General features: G+C 50.2%; 7 protein-coding genes across 7 annotated transcripts; 1 reads left to right on the forward strand and 6 right to left on the reverse strand.

Annotated features, from left to right (window-relative positions):
* Positions 1-201: 201 nt before the first annotated feature.
* Positions 202-1,021, reverse strand: MIND_00795000 (uncharacterized protein; the record flags this gene model as incomplete). Its single annotated transcript, XM_037364634.1, has 2 exons — positions 202-880; positions 936-1,021. 2 exons carry the CDS (start codon positions 1,019-1,021, stop codon positions 202-204), a joined length of 765 nt encoding a protein of 254 aa, XP_037220278.1.
* Positions 1,022-1,705: 684 nt separating this feature from the next.
* On the reverse strand, positions 1,706-2,414 carry MIND_00795100 (uncharacterized protein; the record flags this gene model as incomplete). The annotated part of the gene is made up of 2 exons (XM_037364635.1): positions 1,706-2,360; positions 2,413-2,414. Coding segments are annotated over 2 exons (657 nt in total).
* Positions 2,415-2,879: 465 nt separating this feature from the next.
* Positions 2,880-4,121, reverse strand: MIND_00795200 (uncharacterized protein; the record flags this gene model as incomplete). The annotated part of the gene is made up of 6 exons (XM_037364636.1): positions 2,880-3,192; positions 3,238-3,320; positions 3,374-3,586; positions 3,640-3,778; positions 3,822-3,928; positions 3,975-4,121. 6 exons carry the CDS (start codon positions 4,119-4,121, stop codon positions 2,880-2,882), a joined length of 1,002 nt encoding a protein of 333 aa, XP_037220280.1.
* A 2,167-nt stretch (positions 4,122-6,288) lies between these two features.
* On the reverse strand, positions 6,289-7,692 carry MIND_00795400 (uncharacterized protein; the record flags this gene model as incomplete). Its single annotated transcript, XM_037364637.1, has 2 exons — positions 6,289-6,760; positions 6,812-7,692. The coding sequence occupies 2 exons, from the start codon at positions 7,690-7,692 to the stop codon at positions 6,289-6,291; spliced, it is 1,353 nt and encodes a 450-aa protein (XP_037220281.1).
* Positions 7,693-8,098: 406 nt separating this feature from the next.
* MIND_00795500 (FAD-binding PCMH-type domain-containing protein) lies at positions 8,099-12,827 on the forward strand (the record flags this gene model as incomplete). Its single annotated transcript, XM_037364638.1, has 13 exons — positions 8,099-8,108; positions 8,143-8,152; positions 8,203-8,231; positions 8,283-8,374; positions 8,701-8,759; positions 8,806-9,274; positions 9,322-10,105; positions 10,163-10,687; positions 10,741-10,829; positions 10,875-10,972; positions 11,023-11,232; positions 11,287-11,925; positions 11,975-12,827. The coding sequence occupies 13 exons, from the start codon at positions 8,099-8,101 to the stop codon at positions 12,825-12,827; spliced, it is 3,867 nt and encodes a 1,288-aa protein (XP_037220282.1).
* A 351-nt stretch (positions 12,828-13,178) lies between these two features.
* Positions 13,179-14,272, reverse strand: MIND_00795600 (GFA domain-containing protein; the record flags this gene model as incomplete). Its single annotated transcript, XM_037364639.1, has 6 exons — positions 14,135-14,272; positions 13,983-14,093; positions 13,854-13,934; positions 13,570-13,803; positions 13,415-13,518; positions 13,179-13,368 (listed from the first exon to the last, which is right to left on the reverse strand). The coding sequence occupies exons 1-6, from the start codon at positions 14,255-14,257 to the stop codon at positions 13,179-13,181; spliced, it is 843 nt and encodes a 280-aa protein (XP_037220283.1). The 5' UTR covers positions 14,258-14,272.
* Positions 14,273-14,712: 440 nt separating this feature from the next.
* Positions 14,713-17,149, reverse strand: MIND_00795700 (uncharacterized protein; the record flags this gene model as incomplete). Its single annotated transcript, XM_037364640.1, has 7 exons — positions 14,713-15,672; positions 15,722-16,153; positions 16,201-16,372; positions 16,422-16,801; positions 16,853-16,931; positions 16,974-17,006; positions 17,055-17,149. The coding sequence occupies 7 exons, from the start codon at positions 17,147-17,149 to the stop codon at positions 14,713-14,715; spliced, it is 2,151 nt and encodes a 716-aa protein (XP_037220284.1).
* Between the last annotated feature and the right edge of the window lie 1,750 nt (positions 17,150-18,899).

An 18,899-nucleotide genomic window follows, 5' to 3' on the forward strand; every position in this document is an offset into this window, starting at 1 on the left:
CAGTGCTATTACAATAGAACCAGTAGTTAGTAAGTACTGTTGCGTGGCTGCACTAATAAAGCAAGCACTTCTGCTGGTTTTCATGGAGACAACCAACTACGTAGTCTACTACTTACTAGTAGAGTCTGAGGCTAGACACGGTAGCGCTGTTACACAAAGCCTCCGAAGGTTAAAAGCTCTGAACAAAGTCGGATGTTGGTCTCATTTTCCAAGTCGTGCGATGAGTCTTGCATTCAGTGCCCATTCTATACCGGAATGAGTATAAACAGCCCCTTGGAAAGCAGAAATGAGGGCCGCATTTCCGGGTTGAGCGTCCAGCCAGCTGAGGAGGATATTGATTTGGTCTACAGTTTTCCGTGCCGCGTGGATCTGTGCACGGACAGCGTAGTTTCGCATGAGGAAAGGTTCGAGGTCCTTGACGATGTCGCCAACACTGTCGATCAGGGCGAATTGGACGACCGAACGGGGGTATACTGGGTTGAATGTTTCGGGAAACCAGGTGGTGCTATAGGGTGAGGCTTCCAGCAACTCCTGTTCGGCACGACGAGCTGATGATGATTGGTGGTCGCGATAGCGGTCAGCCTGGATTAGCGCCGGGAGGCCGGGATGCATAATGTACCGCGCGGACTTTGCGCGGAGCCAGAGTGCGGTTTGAAATTCTCTGACGAGGGCCGTGTCCCCGGCCCTTGATTCGATGTGGCGGAATAAGGTGTAAATCTGGTCCATTTTACTGTCTTCAACTGTGCGCAGCTGGATTTTTACGTCGGGAGTGCGTGCTAGCATGGGGGCCAACTGCTCAATAATGTCGTCTGTGCAATCCGTCAAGGCGAAGGCGACCACAGAGCGAGCCGGCCCAGTTATGAAGGTCTGGTTCCACCAACTAAACAAATTAAGTTTTCAAACAGGCGGTGTGGGGCTCGAGTCTGGCCACGCACTGCGAAGTAGGATTTCCAGCCGCTGCGTAAACTGGAGGCGGAAGACTACTAGTATTTTGTCGTGTGTGACCGTGAGGTGACCACATAAGGGCAGGCAAGCACTAGAACTGCTGCCGTTCTTGCACATCGACATTTATACTCTTCAGCGTCTCCAAATGTCGACCGTCACAAGGCCCGTGAAGGCGTCGTCGGGCGGAGCGCGGAGCAAAGAATACAATAAGACGCCCAATAGAGAGGTTTGAGGCTTTGGGCTTTCCTTTTGCTGGAACAACGCCACTGCCCACCCGCCAGAAATATCCACAACCAATCCCCACTTCCTTGCTAGGCCGAATAAAGTGCCAGCTGTCGTTAGTATAGACGCCCTTTCAATGACGGGCGCTAGTCTTGACTCTTGACTCAGGTTTGGTAGATGCTTCCCGCTGAGAGGTCAGTGTAGGTGATGCTACTTCGAGTTAAAGATAACCATAATATTTCCCGGTCGAATCGGAGGCCTGCCCCACCAGGCGCCTATAGGCTATCTGGCAGGTCTGATAATTATAGGTACTGACCTGATAGAACGTACAGCACTGGTTATGACAGGAAGCCGTGGAGCCGCCACTCTGACGCACGCCGGGAACGTCCACCAAAAAATTTGCTTTCACATGTCAAGGTCACGAGTATGATTTGTAGTTTGCCTGGAGCCCAAATTTGGACCTCGATACATCGTTCGCAAACAGCACGAGCGCGTAGATAAATCGCGGGTGAGCAGCAGCCACCCCCCTTGAAGAGATTCAATAATTTCCTCTGTACTTCATCATTCTATGCCATAGAAATGGTCTAAATCGTCGACGAGGACGCAAAGAAACCCGGTTATGCTCGTGGATATTGAGCGGTGGCAAAGGAGCCGCGAGATGAGTTCTTGGCGCCGTAATGTCAGGAAGAGTTGGGTCTCTTTCGTCCGCATCCGAAGCTGTTTCTTTTCCCAACCGGCCGTCATCAGGTGGATCGGCGGAGTCGACAATAATGGTGCTATATTCGGGAGAACTTGCTCCGTCCTCGTCGCTCCTCCGAGTGGCGGGATGCGCGATTGAAGGGCGGATGTGGTCACAGTCAGGCTCCCAAATACCAACTTCGTAGGCCTCTTCGTCTAGCTCAATGTCGCCATGACACGCCAATAAGTCGCCGTTGACCATGTATTCGATGCGACCATGTAACAACAGGGCTTCTTGGAAGGCGCGAACGAGGTCGATGTTGCCGCATTGGGCATCAAGATGGGAGAAGAGGATTTGGACTTTGTTAAGTGGCCGCATTTCGCTGCAGAGTCGTGCGCGGATGCTGGAAATGACGCGGGGGGAAAGGTCTTGAACGATGTCGTCGATGCCATCGGTCAAGGCAAGTGCAACGGCGGAACGGGGGTAAGAGGGGATGAAGGTTTCTGAAAACCACCTGCACAAAAGTTAGAATCAGATTCAAGTTGCAAGTACGAATGAGAGCGTACATTCAATGCGAGTTGAGGGAGTGGAGTCGGGAGGCAAGCTATAAGAGAGAACCAAAGACGCTTTATGCTGTTAAGATGAACTGGCTACATAGCTGTCGGACAGGTACGAGAAGGGAAGAGTTGCGTGTGTTTCAGATGCGGGCGATGAGTTGTTTGTCAACTGGGGACCCATAGAGCGAGTAATGGAAGTAGCGCCGCTGTTACTTATGAGAGTAAGAAACCACGTTACGGCCGCTTGAAGAAACCACCTCACAGCTTTTCGATCTCGCTTGCAATGTCCACACAGCCCCAGAAAATATGCTCCATTCTTTTCTCCTCTCGATGCAAGGCAGAGGCTAATATGGGTGGTCGCTGTATGACGAGCTTCAAGTCACACCGTTATCTTGGTGCTCTTCAAATACTCTAAGCAATCGTCTTTCCTTCTCAAGTAAGAATGGTGCTCATTTACATTACTACTATATCATAACTTAGACGAATATTTGAGCCAGCAGCCCTGGCTTTACGAACGAATCCATTCTTCCATCCGTCCGAGGACTCACCAACGCGAGTTGGAAGGCACGAATGAGAACAACATCCCCCGCGCGACTGTCCAAGGCGCGAAAGAGATGCGTTACCTTCTCGAACTCGTTGCGGGCATGCCTTATATCGATTGTCGTCATGCGGGGGAGAAGGCCAGACTCCGAAAGGTCCCGCGCAATGTCGTCCACGCACAGCGACAACGCGTCTTTGATTTCGGACAGCGCATGTTCCTCGTTGAAGGTGTTGGAGTACCACCGATAGCTGTGGAGGCTATGAGAACGGGTGCCAAGGGTGTATTAAGCTTACTTTGGCGCCACGCATATTTGGGCGAGACGGATGCTTTCCCTCAGGACAACAGCCTCTGCTTCTGGCCGATTAGAGTCTAATACCTATGACAAAATGAGTGCACATGAAACCACAAGAGCGGATTGATACTACTGACACGGACCTGCAGTTCTTGAAGAATCTGCCGTTGTTTGTCTGGTCCTTGACGAGAAGGCAAACTTAAAGCCGAAGCAAGCTGTTTTGTGCCCGCTGCTGTGTTATGAACGTCCTCTGCCAGCTTTTTTATCAGCTCCTGCGTATCTCGCTCATCTTGTTTGCGTGCTACTTCGAACGCTTGTTGGTGGGACTGGAGGTCGATTGTTGCAGACATCTGTATGCGGTAACTGTTAGCGAAATGCGAGCGAGTTGAGACCATAGACGCACGCTGAATACCAGGAACTCCTGCCACAATTCATCACGAAATGACTGGAGATTGGCCGCGACAGTTTTGCGCTCGAGGTATCGCACAACTGAGGGTTTGCGGGCTACAGACTCGAGATATTGCTGAATATTTTTAATGACTCTGAGAAGTTAGAGGACGTTGGAGGGGTTGGGCAACCACTCACTCGACATATTTCGTGGTTTTGCTACCATCGATGGTCGATGATAGCTCTTGCGACAGTCGAGTGCAATACTCTGCAAGGGATCTAATTTGCTCTTTGTTGCTCCTAAACTTTTGATAGCGTCAGCGCCGTTCGCTGCAGAAGGAAATGACCAACTAGGTGGAGACTATCTTGAATATAGATTACAAGTGCAGAAGCGGCTTGCAGTGGGGGAAATACGGGGGACACGGAATGAGTCGCTTGTAGAACGTTTTCTGTTATGTTGAAAAGGGTCGAGGTAGAGGCTCTGGAACACGATCCCATCGTGGGTGGTCAAGAGAGCTGTTTGCCAAAATTGCTTGCTTGCTGTACAGCCCGCGAATGATCCCATTTGGTAAGAAAATTTGGAACCGGCCAATGCTTCGAAATAGAGCTGGTCGACGCCTGCCACATACTGGAAGTAAGGAGGGGAAGTAATACTGCTGCTAGGTGGTGAGAGCAAGTGAAGAAGGAAAGAAGCGACAGATTTTCAAAAGCCAATGGCGATCGGATCGAACCTTCGGATCAATTGCAAGATTTGGTTTTTGTCCGCCACTCAACAAGGAACTTGGGGTCTCCTCCCTGGTCCCTCCCAAGCGTTCGAACCTGCTCTGAGCGCTTCATTTCTCCTGGTAACTGACGAGAATACGAGTCGCCAACAGATACTGACGTCGGACGGCTACCTTTCAAGTTTCCTCAAATACTCCGAATCGGTATTCTTCGCCTCAATGCTTCTCCACTTGCGATCTCATACGTATATCCAGCTGATTTTCCTAACTATAACTGAACATAGCCTCGCTATCAGTGGAGAATGGACTGCAATCGCCCTGGCCCTTGATCTACTTTCAACGGCGCTGCTTGCCAGTGAGTTACTAGGAGCCTCAGGCTTGCGCAACCTATCAGTAACTGTAACAACTGACACTGTTGGTGAGGCATCGCTTAGACGGAGAGAAATCAGGTTCCAAGAAAGTCATCATTCACGGCGTCGGGCGATTTTTAACTTGGTCAGTGCTTCTTCATATTTTCAAGTTCCAAGTTCACTATATTTGGTGCTTTGGCCAACAACTCCGCCCCAGCCGCGCTCTTTGACGTTCACGCAGCGCCAATCTCCCGCGCGACTTCATATTTAAGACCCTGGCTTGACAACGACATTTGCTTGTGCAACGCCGCCTCCACTCCTTCAAGTTTCCAAGTTCTTCCATTATTTTAATATTCAACACCAGCCTCACTGGCAGAAGCATGGTCTCCCAGTGTGTTGCTAATTTATTCTTCGATTATCGTCGACTGAAGCAGATCCAGCTGCAGTTGGTTCAGAAATACATTCCAGCCAAAATATAGCCGCTCCGATGTTGAAGCGGCGCTGGCTTCTACTAGTAGTATCAGCGACATCATCTCCGACCTTTCGGATCGTATGCGCGCCTACGAAGTCGTGCAGATCAACCAGGCTCCATTATTCGAACGGCCGGAACGCCTTTTCAACTATTTAGACGCCAATTATCTCGATGTAGATCTTATTCTTGCGTTCCAGCGCGCTCTCGTCAATCGCGCCAACATCAATTATATGCTATGCGGTCGGTTGAAGAGACAAGTACACAAGAGTCGGGTTGACCCGGACCGCAACCAACGTTCGTCCTCCCGCTCTTTCACAAAGTGCCCTCCAACAAAGGGAAACGAGCAGAGTCTCTCCGAGAGTGAGACGGCATTCCACTGCGACATTTTGGACAGTATTACCTCCGCTCATCCTGAGCTCACAAGCAGAACACGAGAGCTCATCGACACGCTTATCCGTGACTCAGAAGGACACGCTGGAGAGTGGTTGGAACTTATCCATCGTCTTGCAACAACGGCGCCAATCGATCGACCCTTTTGCTCAGCTCAAGCACTGAACCAACTTCACCGTCACGTATTCGATAATGCAGGGGTATCCGTCAACGAACGCGCGATGGTTATGGAGATACTCTCCGTTATTCTGGCTATCGTTCCACTCTCCGCGCCGTGTCAAGCTACTAGTGGACCCGACATTAGTTTCGACGATATCTTGACCACGAAAAATGGAAGGCAACGATTGGTGAGGACTCTTCCGGATCAGAGCGGTGCTTGTTCGCATTCTCTACCAGCAAACTCAGCCAGTCACTATTGTCGAGGGGAGGGCAGACTCTGGCCGGAGGCCGAGGCTTGTCGTGATGCCGGTGTTGGTGATCCACAAAGAAGCCTTCCGGAAGTTAACCCAGTGGCATATTCTGATTCTGCCAGCAGAAAGGTGTCATTCAAGTTGGGGTTCATCGGTCGGCCACCAGTTTTACAAATGCCAGTTCCTTGCGTTGAAGGGAAGCCATGCGAGTTGTAATATACCTACTACCTTATAATTAAAATATTACAAGTTCTTAGCACTTGCTTATACCAACACTCATTAATACTATTCTCGAGCATAGCGGTAAATCATCTACTGACGTTAGGCTCGAGCTGGGATTGGTATGGGTATAGTAGCGCGACAAATAACAGGGCCCAAATCATCCAAGGTCAGCGTTGGGTCGCGACCAGGTACATGCGCGGAATGGTCAACGCTGGGGAAGAAGTGCTTCGAGCTCAAGACCGACGGGTCGTATTCGCAATTAGACCAGCTCGCGTTCTTGAAATGGTCTTCGGATGGATAGCTTGCCATCAGCCTGGGGGTGACGACGATCTTTTTGGCGCCTTTGACAAGCCCGAAGAACCAGTTGCGGGAAACCGACGTTTCCTCCCACTTTGTATACGCAATCTTGAGGATGTTGTTCAATTGGTTAACGTCCGCGGGCGATGGAGGGTTGGCGTTATCGTGCATTAGGTAGAATCCCGTGCGGAAGAGGGTGTCGCGCTGGCTGTCTCTGATCCACCCTCGAGTGTCGTTAAGTAAGAAGGAGTGTGTCGTATCTCGAATTTGTTGCCTGCGCGATTGGCGAGTCAGGATATTGTGACGGTCAGACAAGGGAGCTTACAATGGAAACGAATCTCCGAGGTACATGCAGAGATTCACGTTAGGATGGTCCTCGTGCTGCCCGTCCGCACAAGTGCTAAACCCAAGCGTTGCAGCTGGAAGCGGATCACCTGGAAACGCCATATCAAAGCGAAGGCGAGCCTGACGATTGTCAGCCGCGTAGTTAACGTTGAAAAGGTTGGCGAATTTATCCAAATCCCATTGATCGACCTGAACGCGTCGCTCTTTCGGGATATTCTTGATAGCGAGTCCGAGTTGAGAAGGGATGACAGTGATTTGGGAGAGACCGCCGATCTTCTCGTGGCCAGGATTGTTCAGTGGCCCATCTCGGTGAAGAGTTACTCGATGGACCATGTTATCGACGACACCATATGTGCAGCATGAAATGACGAACAGAACACGTCTGGTGTTAAAGTGGGTGGTGAGCAGAGTGCGAAGGGCCTGAACGATGTACGCCTCGAGTGTCGCAGGAATAACATTGGCGGCCGAGGCAAAGCTGCCGACAGTCTGGTCAATGCCTTCCTTCATTCGGGGAAGCGTGAAGGCATTCAGCCCGAATTCGGGAATAGATGCGATGAAAACAGTGTCGCTGGCCGAAACGGGTTGTGGCTCCGAGATGAATTTCGTCAGCGCCTCCTGGACGCCAGCAAGCCAATCTGTGACGCGTTGTTTTGTGGCAACTTGGCCTGGGGATGCGACAGTAAACTCTGCATCGAATGCGTTCAAGTTGGCCAGAGCAGTCGCGATGCTTACAGCATCGCCTGCTTTAGACGCGGTGATAATGCTATCGATGAGAGCTACTCGCCGGGCTTGGTCAATGTTGTTGAAGATGACGGGTGCGGTCTGGAACAGGATACCACGGAAATGCGTTGGAGATGGCATGCCGGCGAGGAGTCACAGGTAAATTTTACTCCAACACACGGACCTGTTCAAATAAGTAGCGGTTACCAACAATATAATCTAGTACTTGGAACTGGGAATTTTAGAGGACTTTGAATTATGCTTGATGCGGAGTAGGCTAAGGCACAGGGTCAGAGCAGAGGCGTCATTGGCGACGGAGACGGAGCTTGTGAGCACGAGGATCAACATGCTGCGATGTTTGACCCTTCCACTGGCAAGTCCCTTCCAGTTTCAGTGGGTCCGAGCCAGTGACGGGGTTTGATTACTCAGCGTGACAACATTTTCTCTGCTCAACGAGTCAACCCTGCTCACTTGCGCAACGTCACGGCCCATCCTTTTTTCCAATGAACTTCGTCGGCTTTTTGTAGTGGCTGAAAAGTTGCCGACGATGGCTAGTGGTAGAATCAAGAGATCTTAATCACACGAGGCTAGGGACAAACTGGTCAGACTCTTTCTATTCAGTTGTGTAGTTGAAAGTCTCTCAATGGCCAGGTACGCGACGGCACGCTCCGGTAGAACCGGTATGGTCGGAGAGAAATAACACTGTGTGGTTGGTTAAAATTCGTGGTCAGGCCAAGCTGCCACCTTCAGCATAAACCGACATGTCTACTACCACAAATCATGTTCATCAGGCTGCTTGGGATGCGGCTTCAGGACCTGCCACGTCCGCCACTATACATGCGGCAGTCGTCTCTGAACCCACGCTTTGCCTCACTCCCCCTTTGTTCGGCGGCAGTTTGGCCTCACAATCCACTTCCCCTGCGATATCAACACCATCTATTCTAAGCAACAACAACTCCCCGCCAAAGGACTTTCTGCTCACCGGGAAAATCGACCACCTTTTCGGAGCCGCGACTGGTTTGGTGGCAAATTTCTACAGCTACCATGGCGTGCTACCCTCCGGATTGGTTCTGCCCGCCGGAGAAACGATACCAATATACCAGCTAGCGATACTAAACGACGATTTATGTCTTTCTACGGTTCTCCCAGAGCTTATCGGGACCGAATTTGACGCTTTTCCGTTCAAGAACGTTATGTTCACCTATCAGGTATGGCGCGCTTGCAGAAAGCAAGTGTTTATTTAAACCCTCACAGAATTGCTCGATTGATCCATCGAAACCTGCTCTTTATAGACGCTGATCTCGTTTTCGACGAGTCGTTTGGCGCTGTTCATGATGCCCTCTCCACTGTCTTTGGAGTTCCAAACCCTACTTTGCATATTCAAGGCAGCCTCGGTACCTTACAATCCTTCAACGACCCCCTTCGGCTCACGGGCTTTTCCCTCATCGGAACTTTCTCTGATGTTGTCCTCAAACCATGCTCTGAACTCACCTTATCTGCAATCGGAGTCGAGCTTTTCGGCTACGAAGGCGTCCGCTATACGAAGAAAGCAACGGCTTTCGGAGGGATGTGCTATGGGTTCAGAATTTTCGGCTCAATGCATGTCGGGTTGGATCAGACACTCGATCTATCATTTGATCTGGGCGATGTAGGCGGTGAACTTTTCCTCAAGGCCACACAACTAGACGTTTGGAATAACGCATTCGGTGTCAAAGGACTCTCAGTATGTCATTTATTCCTCGAATTATTGTCAGACTGATACCGGCCCAGATTGACGGTCTTAGTTTCGGCACAACGCTCAATCCAAGTTTGCCAATGAAAACTTTCAGCTTTAATGTTTCCGCTGGCCTCTCTATCGGCGGCATCTCCGTTGACCTGATTGGATATTATAACGCCGACAAATCGTTTTCCATGTCCGCTAGTCTGACCAATTTTGGTACCAAAGGACTATCGGATCTCTACAGCCAACTCTATGGACGCCCCGTGTCATTACCTCAACTAAACGTTGACATTGGCAATGCCACGCTAACCATCGCTTCTGGCCGCATATTTAATCTGGTGGTGCACGATATTTCTGTCGAGCATTACTTCGGCGTCAATGCCGAAGTACAGTTCTCTTCTGCTGGTATTGTTCTCAAAGCCAACATGACGGACAATGGGTCGGGCGAGAAAACGTTGAAGTTGAGTGAAATCGAAATCAAGAAAGTCTACATTCAAGTCAGCTTCCGGGCCGGACCAAATTCGTCGTCCAGTGTCATCCTAGGAGGCGAATTGCGTTGGGAATCATTCACACTTGATGCTGGCGTCCATATATACCGCCCTGCGATACTATCGGCATCACAACCACAAGCGAGTTCCCTTCAGTGGACCGTGTTTGCTGATTTTGTTACCGACCATAATGCCAAGAAGGGTATGGCACTGAGTTCTCTTGTTCCGGAGCTCGAAGATACCTTTCTTGGAGATGTTGCGCTTGAGGATGCTGCTCTCATTATCGCTTCACAAGACGACCCAGAATTCGGCAGTTTCAATACAACACAATTTCCGGTTAAACAAGGCATGTTCTCTTCTGTTCATTGTCATCTATAGCAATGGCTCACGCACAGCTATCTAGGTATCCAAGTTTGCGCCGTGCTGGGCATGATCAAGGCAATTTCAGACTTGATGCGGCTTAATCAGCCCCCTCGTCTCATTCTTGCCGCCGGCTGGTCTAAGGCTACCGGATTCTCGCTCGACGTTGTTCTTCCAGCGCCACTGAGTCTGGACCTTGGCCGCGGGATTGTGACCGATCCATTCAGCCTCCAAATCCGCGCATCCACCTCGACCCCTTCTATCCTCCCTCCAACTATCCAACTCAATGCTGGCGTCAAGATACCAACTCCAAATGATCCACGACCACTCCATTTTACTCTGTCGTTGGCATTCAACGCCGTTGAAGGATATGCAACGGGGGAACTAGCAGGCTATTGGACGAATCCGTTTGGGTTGAGCCCCAAAGTACGGATTGGACCAGAAGTCGCATTGACAATGGGGATACTGATCGAGGAGTTAATTGTGAGCCCATTCGGTTTTGTTGGCGGCTTAAAAGTCGGTGATGTCATGGTCAATATGGCGTTGGAAATCAGTGAGATTCCGTCGCGTGAGTTGCTCTTATTTATTTGCGGACGAAGACAGGCTTACGTTTAACCACAGAGGAAGTTCTGTATGCTGAAGTCGATAATCTTCATATTACCGATGTTGTGTCGCTAGCACGCGATTTAACACAACTTCCGATTCCTATGGTGGGCACACGAGGCTGTACTCCTCTACTAGCTAACATTTGTTAGGTTCCTGACTTCATGGTCTTCCGCCACATCAAATTCTACCTTTGTCCCATGGGCACAACCATCGGAAACATCGTATATCAAAGAGGGTGTCAGTTCAGGTCGGATGAGTCCCCATTGCGCATGCTCCCTTAACTGACAAAGCTCGCAGTGCGGATATGCTCGTATTTGGGCAAGATGCTCAAGGAGATGTTCGAGTCGACAGCAGCAACATCATTGCATCGGCGACCTTGGATAATCTTGCTCTTGGTCCCTTGCACGTGACCGGTCTTGATGGACCGAAGGCAACATCCAGTGTACAAATCGGTCCTCAGAAGCAAGTTGGCTCGTTCAAAGGGAAGATCGTACTATACGACTTCCAGTATGTTATCCCACATTTCTCGGACACTGATTTTTGACTAAACCGGTGTCGTAGGGTTCTGCTCGATCTGCAATTCGAATTTAAGCCCGATCCGTTTTTCCACTTCCGCTTCCTTCTCCAGTTCACACCTCACCTCGACTTTGCCGTCGATGCGAACATGATCGAGAACATGGCCGATATTCACGATTTGGCCCGTCTTGACTTCAAACTTGTGGCGGTTCTGCAACAAGACATCCTAGACTATATTGCTCAGTCCATCAATTCGCAATTTGAGCAGGCAACAAAAGCTGAAAAGGCCGATATTGCTGAGCAGCAAGACAAGGTTGACAGGGCGAAAAAGGTCGTTGATGATAACGTCAGAGCCCACCGGGTCAAGGTCGATGCAGCGTATGCTCAGTGGAAAGCCAAGTCAGATGTGGCGAATGCCCAATTCAAAGCGACCACAGATGTGTATGAGGCGAGGGTGAAGGAACTGCAAGGCCAGGTTGATGCTGCGACCGCCAAATATAAAACCGATTTGGCAAATGCCCAACAACAACTCTCGAATGCTAACGCCAACGGGGCCTCAAGAATGCAGGCTGCTCAAGCTCAGGTCGCTCAAGCACAGAAGGATTGTACGGACCGGGTTGCGGCAGCTCGGAGAACACTCGATGATGCTACGAGGGATATGAATTCGCGGTTCGGCGATGCTCAGTGAGTTTTGCTTATCTCAGCATGGCCTTCTAACTGAACATGCGTCCAGACACAAGATCGATGTTGCTCAAAACAATGTCAACAGCATCCAGAACCAAATCAACGACATGAACAGCAAGATCAGCCAGCTCGAGCATCTTACTGGGATTAAAGCGATAGGCAAGGCGGGTCTACCTGCATTGTATACCGCGAAGGGAACGCTTCTGGCGTCGATGGCAACTGCGCAAGGCATTTTGACGGCAGCTAAGGCTGTTCTTCAGTCCCAGAATTATCTTGCCGCCAAGGGTGTGATGCAAGCCGCTCAAGGGGCGCTTACGGCCGCTCAGGCCTCTGGTCAAGCTGGGATAGTGACTGCTCAACAAACGCTTGCTACTACCGACCAGAGCACGCAAGCAGCAGTTCATACAGCTTCATCAGCGTTGAATCAAGTCGGCCAAGTTGGTCCAGCTGCTATTGCGGCTGCTTCCAAGACGTTGGATGCCTACAAAGTTGCTAGTATTGGCACACTCAATGCTGCGAAGGCCGGTGTCGATACTGTTGCGAAGGGAACTGAATGGGTTGCCTACCAAAGTGCCCTTGCGGGACTTGCTGCTGCGCAGTCATCAACACATGAGCTCGATCTGGCTAATGGCGCATTGGAGGTAGCGAAACAGGGGGGAGCAGCCGTGCTCAAAGCTGCTGACTACATTGCGTCGCATTCGCTGACGTTTGTTGATATCCACTACATCCGCTTCGAGAGCGAGTTTGGGAGGGCGGCGAACGGTGCTGAGTTTGCTGCTGAGGTCCAGGGAAGTGTTGCAGGTCAGGGATTTGCACTGGAAATGACATACGATCCACGGAAGACGGCTGCGTTCATCACGAATACCTTCCAACGACTTGTAGACAAGCTCTCCGTTTCTTGATCTACAAAAGCCTAAAAGAGATATGGCTAGAGCTTATTAGCAGTGCAGATCCATTGGAAATATTTAGTAAGCACTCTGAAATGACTTCACAGCTCAAGAACCAAAGGTTTGATGAGATTGGGTGTTGTTGTCCTGTGAGCAAGCAAACCACTCGTCCACTTGACAGAGAAATGAAAAGACTTTTGCTGCTGCTAAGCTGTACTTTTTTTTATCCTCCACTGGCATTGATTGTTGTCCGAAAGAGGAACAGGCAGACTCGGAAATAGGGAGTCACACAGGCACAACTACCAACTTGAATTGCAAATATGGACATACTTATGCATGCTTGGCAAGGAAAGCTATGTACTAGTATTACGCAGGCACTTCATACAAGGGTGGAAATGCCCGCCCATCATCTAATTCCAACTCTAACTTGTCCCAGTCGAGTTCTCCGCTAGCGAAGGTGCGAATATTGAGAGCGCGAGTGAGTGCCCTGTCTTCGCCATCATCGCTGATCCCGACAAAGCGCTCATACACGGCCACGCCACAGACTTTGCAGAACCTACAAAAGTCGAAATTGTCTGCATTCAATCACGAAGAGCACTAACCCATGGTAGACATTGCGAGGCCCAAAGCTGTACTCAGACATGAACTCGGGTACTCCACGGAAGGCGATGTCGCTCGTCTGGGGGTAAATCCAGAGCACTCCATCCTGCATCCTAGACATCGGATAAACTTGAAGTGACAACAAGTTTGGACTCACCCGCCCGCAGATGCTGCAGTTGCATTTGAGGGCTGTTGTGACCTTAGCCGGGTTGGCAAGGACGAACGCCACGGACCCGCAATGGCAGTTCCCATGGTAGAGTGTTCTGTCTTCGGTCGGGAGGCCAATCGGTGCGACATGCGATGGTGGCTGGTATGCGTCGCCCAGTTCGGAGCCTTTGAAAGAGTCACTCGTTTGGAGCGACCATATATCGAGATCCTGGACCGCGCGTACCTTGAACCGCGTCAAAATCGTGCTGTGAAACAAGAAGCGGCCGCAAGCACATTGATCATCATAGCCCCGGGCCCGTTGTCGGCTTCGGAGGAGAATCTAGCAAACACGGAAGTGCCGCACGTGGGGCAGAACTAGGAGACAGCTTAGTGCTATCTTGGATGCTCAATAAGAAACCGCACCTTATGCACAAGCTTCTTGGTGCCGAACACATAGCTCGTGAGTGTTGTGTTCTCGTCGCCCTTGTCGACGTTGAAAGTCCCTTCGCTAGGGCGAAGCCAAATATAGCCGTTCTACCATGTCAATAAGGTAGACTTCACAGAAGATACTATACCTTGGAACAGATGCTGCAGTCACATTCCGAGCCTTTGGTGATTTTGGGAGCCTTGAAGGAGAACTTAAAGGCACCGCAGTGGCAGTTGGCCTTGTATTCAACCAGATCTGGGTGTGCAGACATGGGTGTCTGGAGAGAAGACAGTCGGCGCTGACAAATTATGCGTGATCGCGCTGATTTCTCTGCATGCTCCTACATACTAAGTCCCAGGCCGGTACTTAAAGAACCCTTGCATCATTGAACTGCAACTTCAACTACACAGGCGGTCTCGGCGGTTAATAAGTACTTAGTCGGCAAGCATGTAAGTATGTTACTGCATGTGCGGTAGGCGAGGTTCTGTCAAGGTTCTGTACTATGTAGGCAAGATGGTTGAGGTTCAATTTCACATGGTCAATAACTGTTCAAGTATGTAGACCTTTTAAAAAACCAATGAATCCCTGCGGTGCAGTGATTCCTCATCTGGTGCCAAAATCAGGTTTACGGAGAATTGAATGAATCAGTGCTTGAATTCATGTTTAGTTGTGTCCGCGGTAGATACAATTTTATCTCGATACAATGCCAATTTATTATGCCCATGCTTAGGTTCGCATATCAATATCATTCCCTTCCTCTGAATCCTCAGGCTCATCAACGAACCCACCTCCCAGCCAGAACACCCTCCAGTCTGACAGCCCCTTTCTACACCACCCATACACGCCCTGCTCTCTCCGTAGCTTGTCCACCATCTCGTCAGTATCCACGCTCTGGAAAGAAGCATCGCTCGCAGTCGAATATGTCCTCTGCAAATTCGTCGTGCGCGCGTCGTCCCAATGCCCGCCAATGGACAGAAACCCGGTCTCTCCGCCAGCGTCTTCTTCCGCACGGAGAACAACAGGCTCGGATGCTTTGCCCTTCCCTTTCCCAGATGCATCCCCGCCCAAGATCGATAATGGTACCTCTTGCACTTCAACGCTGCCCTGGCCCAATGCCACTAATTGTAAGCAGTGCGGGCCCAAGCGAGGTGATACGTGGCTGGGAGAGTCGTGCCAGGTCACGGATCCAAGTGGCTGGACCGTAGATGCTTGGGCGGGTAGCGGACAAGGCATGATGTGAGTCGTTATCCCCCTGGTAAGAAGATAGACGCTTCTTGACGGCAACTCGGCTCGCACAGGAGGAATCCATCCGTGGTGGTAAACATGAGATTCGGGAGCAGAACGCCTTCGACCAGTCGGGCCCATTGAAACAGCTCTCAAATGGCCATTATGGGGCGATGCTGCATCGTCTGCAAGTTCCATTTCGCCCACCGCCGAGTCCGCCAAACGAATCCAGCCAGCCTTCTTTTCAAAGACAACAAAAATACTGAGCTGGGCGCCGTAATTGGTAATCCGTGGACTGGACACTGAAGCAGTACGGCCACCACTCGCGCGGATGGCAGCGTTATTGCCGTTACTTCCGTTCCGTCGATGGCGGCCATGGACATCTGTCGGACTCCGTGCAATTTCATGCACCGTTTGCTGGAAGAACGAAATCACTTTTGGTTGTAGAGGTGTGTAGAATTCCTGTCGGGACCTATTAGCTTTTCTCCTATAACGAAAATATTCGGCTGACCTTTACGAATCGAAACGCTCGCTCGTTCTTCGGTGTCTCGTACAGTAGTATACAGCCTTTGGTTGCAACCGCCAGAAACTGCCCAAAGTTTCCCTCTTCTCGCTTCCACAAGGCAAAGCTCAATATGGATAAATTGAGCAGTCGCGAGCCAGCGGCGGCAAGAGGAACAAAATCCCGAGCCCATCGTAATGGTAGGTCGTCTACTAGCTCCCAGGTCGAGTCGTCTGAATCATTGCGGGTGGGTGGTGTCCGCGCTCTGATTGACGAAGAGGGCGATAATAAAGTCTGATATGATTGTGTAGGTGCAGAGGCATCTTGGTTGCTTGGAGGAATGAGCGACTTGAAACCGCGGGCGATGCTGCTTGTTGGTCTGTGCTTCTTGGGTGTTGTTTGTGAAACAGTGAAACTCCCCAGTTGAAGAGGGGTCGCTCCCTGCTGCGTGTGAGCGCGAAAATATTTGGGCCAGGTAGAGAACGCGCCTTATTCGCCACCGACCACTTTGCCAGACTTATGAGAGATGCGAGGTTGTACATCCGGACTGTCCTGTGACCTTCCATGTCCTTTCCGATGGGTGTTTCGGATTCTGGGGCAACTAGCATGAGAACGACTCCGCTGGCGCTGTCGAGCTCTAGAATTGACATTTGGAAAACGCTCCAAAGTAAATTAGGCAACCGAAACAAAAGTCGCGAGTGACACACACCTTTCCCCCTGCCAGATATGGTAGACGCGAGCGTCTTCAGGACCTTTGAGATCAATGCCTCCTCCTTCCGTCCAATCTTGTGGAAATAGGTCCAAGACCGAAAGACCCTCTTCGTGCCCGATGAGCAATAAGCGATCAGCTTGAAGGGGGAGCAAACAACGAATCGGCACGGTGGAATGTGGGAGGAAGCGTGAACCAAACTGGTTCATCTTCAAATGGGTCGGTCGTAAACGGGTGCTCACGGCAGGTATTGGAGGCAACGGAGGGGAGTCGGGTGGTGGTTCTGAGAGGGTCGATATTGTGGAGAGTCGAAGATTGTTTGTCTGCACAGTAAGTCCAGAGACCGACGTGGGCGTTGGCGGCTCTGGGTCTAAGGCATCCTAAGAAGACATTTTAATGAGCAAGGTATGATTTCGGTCATTGCGACACACCATTTCAGCATTTCCCCAACCCCGCGCCCGTCGTCGTTCTCTCTCTTCAGGCGTGATACTTTGATACCGCTCCGCCGCTCTGTATGGGCATTAGAAAGGGTCTTAAAGCGAGAACACCGACCTCTTTTCGATCCATCCTCGCCAACGACCGAATCTGGGTGGAAGTGTGAACGAGTTAGTGGAAGCTAAGAAGTAAACACACCTGGAATTAGGACCTTCCTGCGCTGCTAAGTCGTCATACGTCGGTAAGGCGTCGCCACTTGCAGCTGGCGCCCGATCTTGTTCGATGTGTTGCATCAGGTGGTGGTCAGTGACCAACCGACGAAAAGGGTGATGGAGAACTTGAACGCGACACGATTCTGCGAACGCGACTTGGTTCTGCAGTTAGCCTCAGTCTGGGTGAGAAGGAGACAAGTATTCGAGGCTGTCCACAGAGTAAATTATATATTTAGATTGGATTGACGGAAGCTTGAAGGCAGTGGAGATCATTGTTTTGGTTCACCCAATCTCAACTTGACTTTTGAGCTGTTAAGTCATTTGCTCTTCAAAAATATTTCCAATGGATCTGCACTGCTAATAAGCACACCAGAGAGAGAGCAAAATGTCAGCTCACCAGAAACCGTAAGTGATTTTAGACCAACTTAAATGTCAAGTTTTAATTGAACAGAAACCCACTCAGAATTTGGACAAATATGTACACAAATCAGCTCCAACAAAACTATACCTATCAGTGCTAGTTTCAGTGCCATTGAAGTGGTGAACAAAGAGTTTCTACACAAGAATCAGTGAGCCATCAACAAAGCATTTTAACAATGCTAAAATCAGTTGTCAGGTGAATGTCAGGCTTCAGGTTGAGCTGTGCAAGGCTCTCCTAAGAAATGTGCGCCCAAAACAGAATAGACAGTTTGTCAGGCCTGCAAGTGAAGCAGGCAAGGTTGAGTCAAGTTAATGGGCCTAGTAAGGCAGTCCATTGTATGCTGCAAAGTCAAATCGGGTCTTTGGGGCCCAATGAGTCATTGATACCTCCAAGCAGTATTGTGCAAAAGTTAATAACTCTTTAGAAGATTGTTTTGTCTTAGGTACCTATTTTTGAGTAGTTCAGACCATTTGATCACTCATTAAGCAGGAGGACCTAAAGTGTGAATAAAAGCTACGGGAATACATGAAGGGACTGACCTAGTAGGGGAGGATCCAAAGAGAAGAAACTCCAAGGGTCCGCCTGCTAGGGCGCCAACTACTGTAGCATTTTAATTAATTTGGCACACAAAATGTGTATGACATTGGTGCCAAATTGAAATTTTCGGCATCCAAGACCTTTGAGTGTGACCACTGAAAATTTTCGGCATATTACGGCATGGCCCACAGGGCCATGTTAGCCAAAAATGGTGAATTTACTAGGTGAATTTGGTGTTTGTTGCTATTGCATGTGACTGCTGAAAATCTTTGGTGTTTTAAGGATGGTATGATGCGTGCCCACCAAATTGATTAAAATGCTGCAGTATATACTGGTTTCTGGGGCGCATAGGGATGGGCACGGATAAATCTGTGGATACCGGACCCCCTACCTATATCCGTATCCGCACAGCCACCTATCCGCAATCCGCGGATATGGATAAGGATAATCCGGCGGATCGGGACTATGTGGCCTCATATGTCATACTTCCTAAACCCAAACTACCTCAGTTATTCTCTTTCCAACTGCCTAAATTCTGCCTGACTGCTGCTACAGAGGTCAGCGATTCAATTCTCACCCATGGATACTTTTTTGTGAGCATAAAGTCCTATCCGTATCCATATCCGTCCGGATACAATCCGTGTATCGGTCCGGATTGGCCCAATCCGTGCCCATCCCTAGGGGCGCACAGTGTTCACAGTGGTCAAAGACACGGACAGCGCCATGAAGTCTGTGAGGAAATCAGCGTGGGCGGCGTGCGACAGGAGGGCGACGGCCATCCGACTGACCAGCTGAAAAGGCTTTGACGTCCCGGGGCTACAGCTGGCAGGCACCAAGCAACGGGTCATCTATGCCGCTATCAGGGAAGCGAAG

This window comes from Mycena indigotica (genome assembly GCF_014461135.1).
Source record: "Mycena indigotica strain 171206Taipei chromosome Unknown Mind.scaff0006, whole genome shotgun sequence".
NCBI lineage: Eukaryota > Fungi > Basidiomycota > Agaricomycetes > Agaricales > Mycenaceae > Mycena > Mycena indigotica.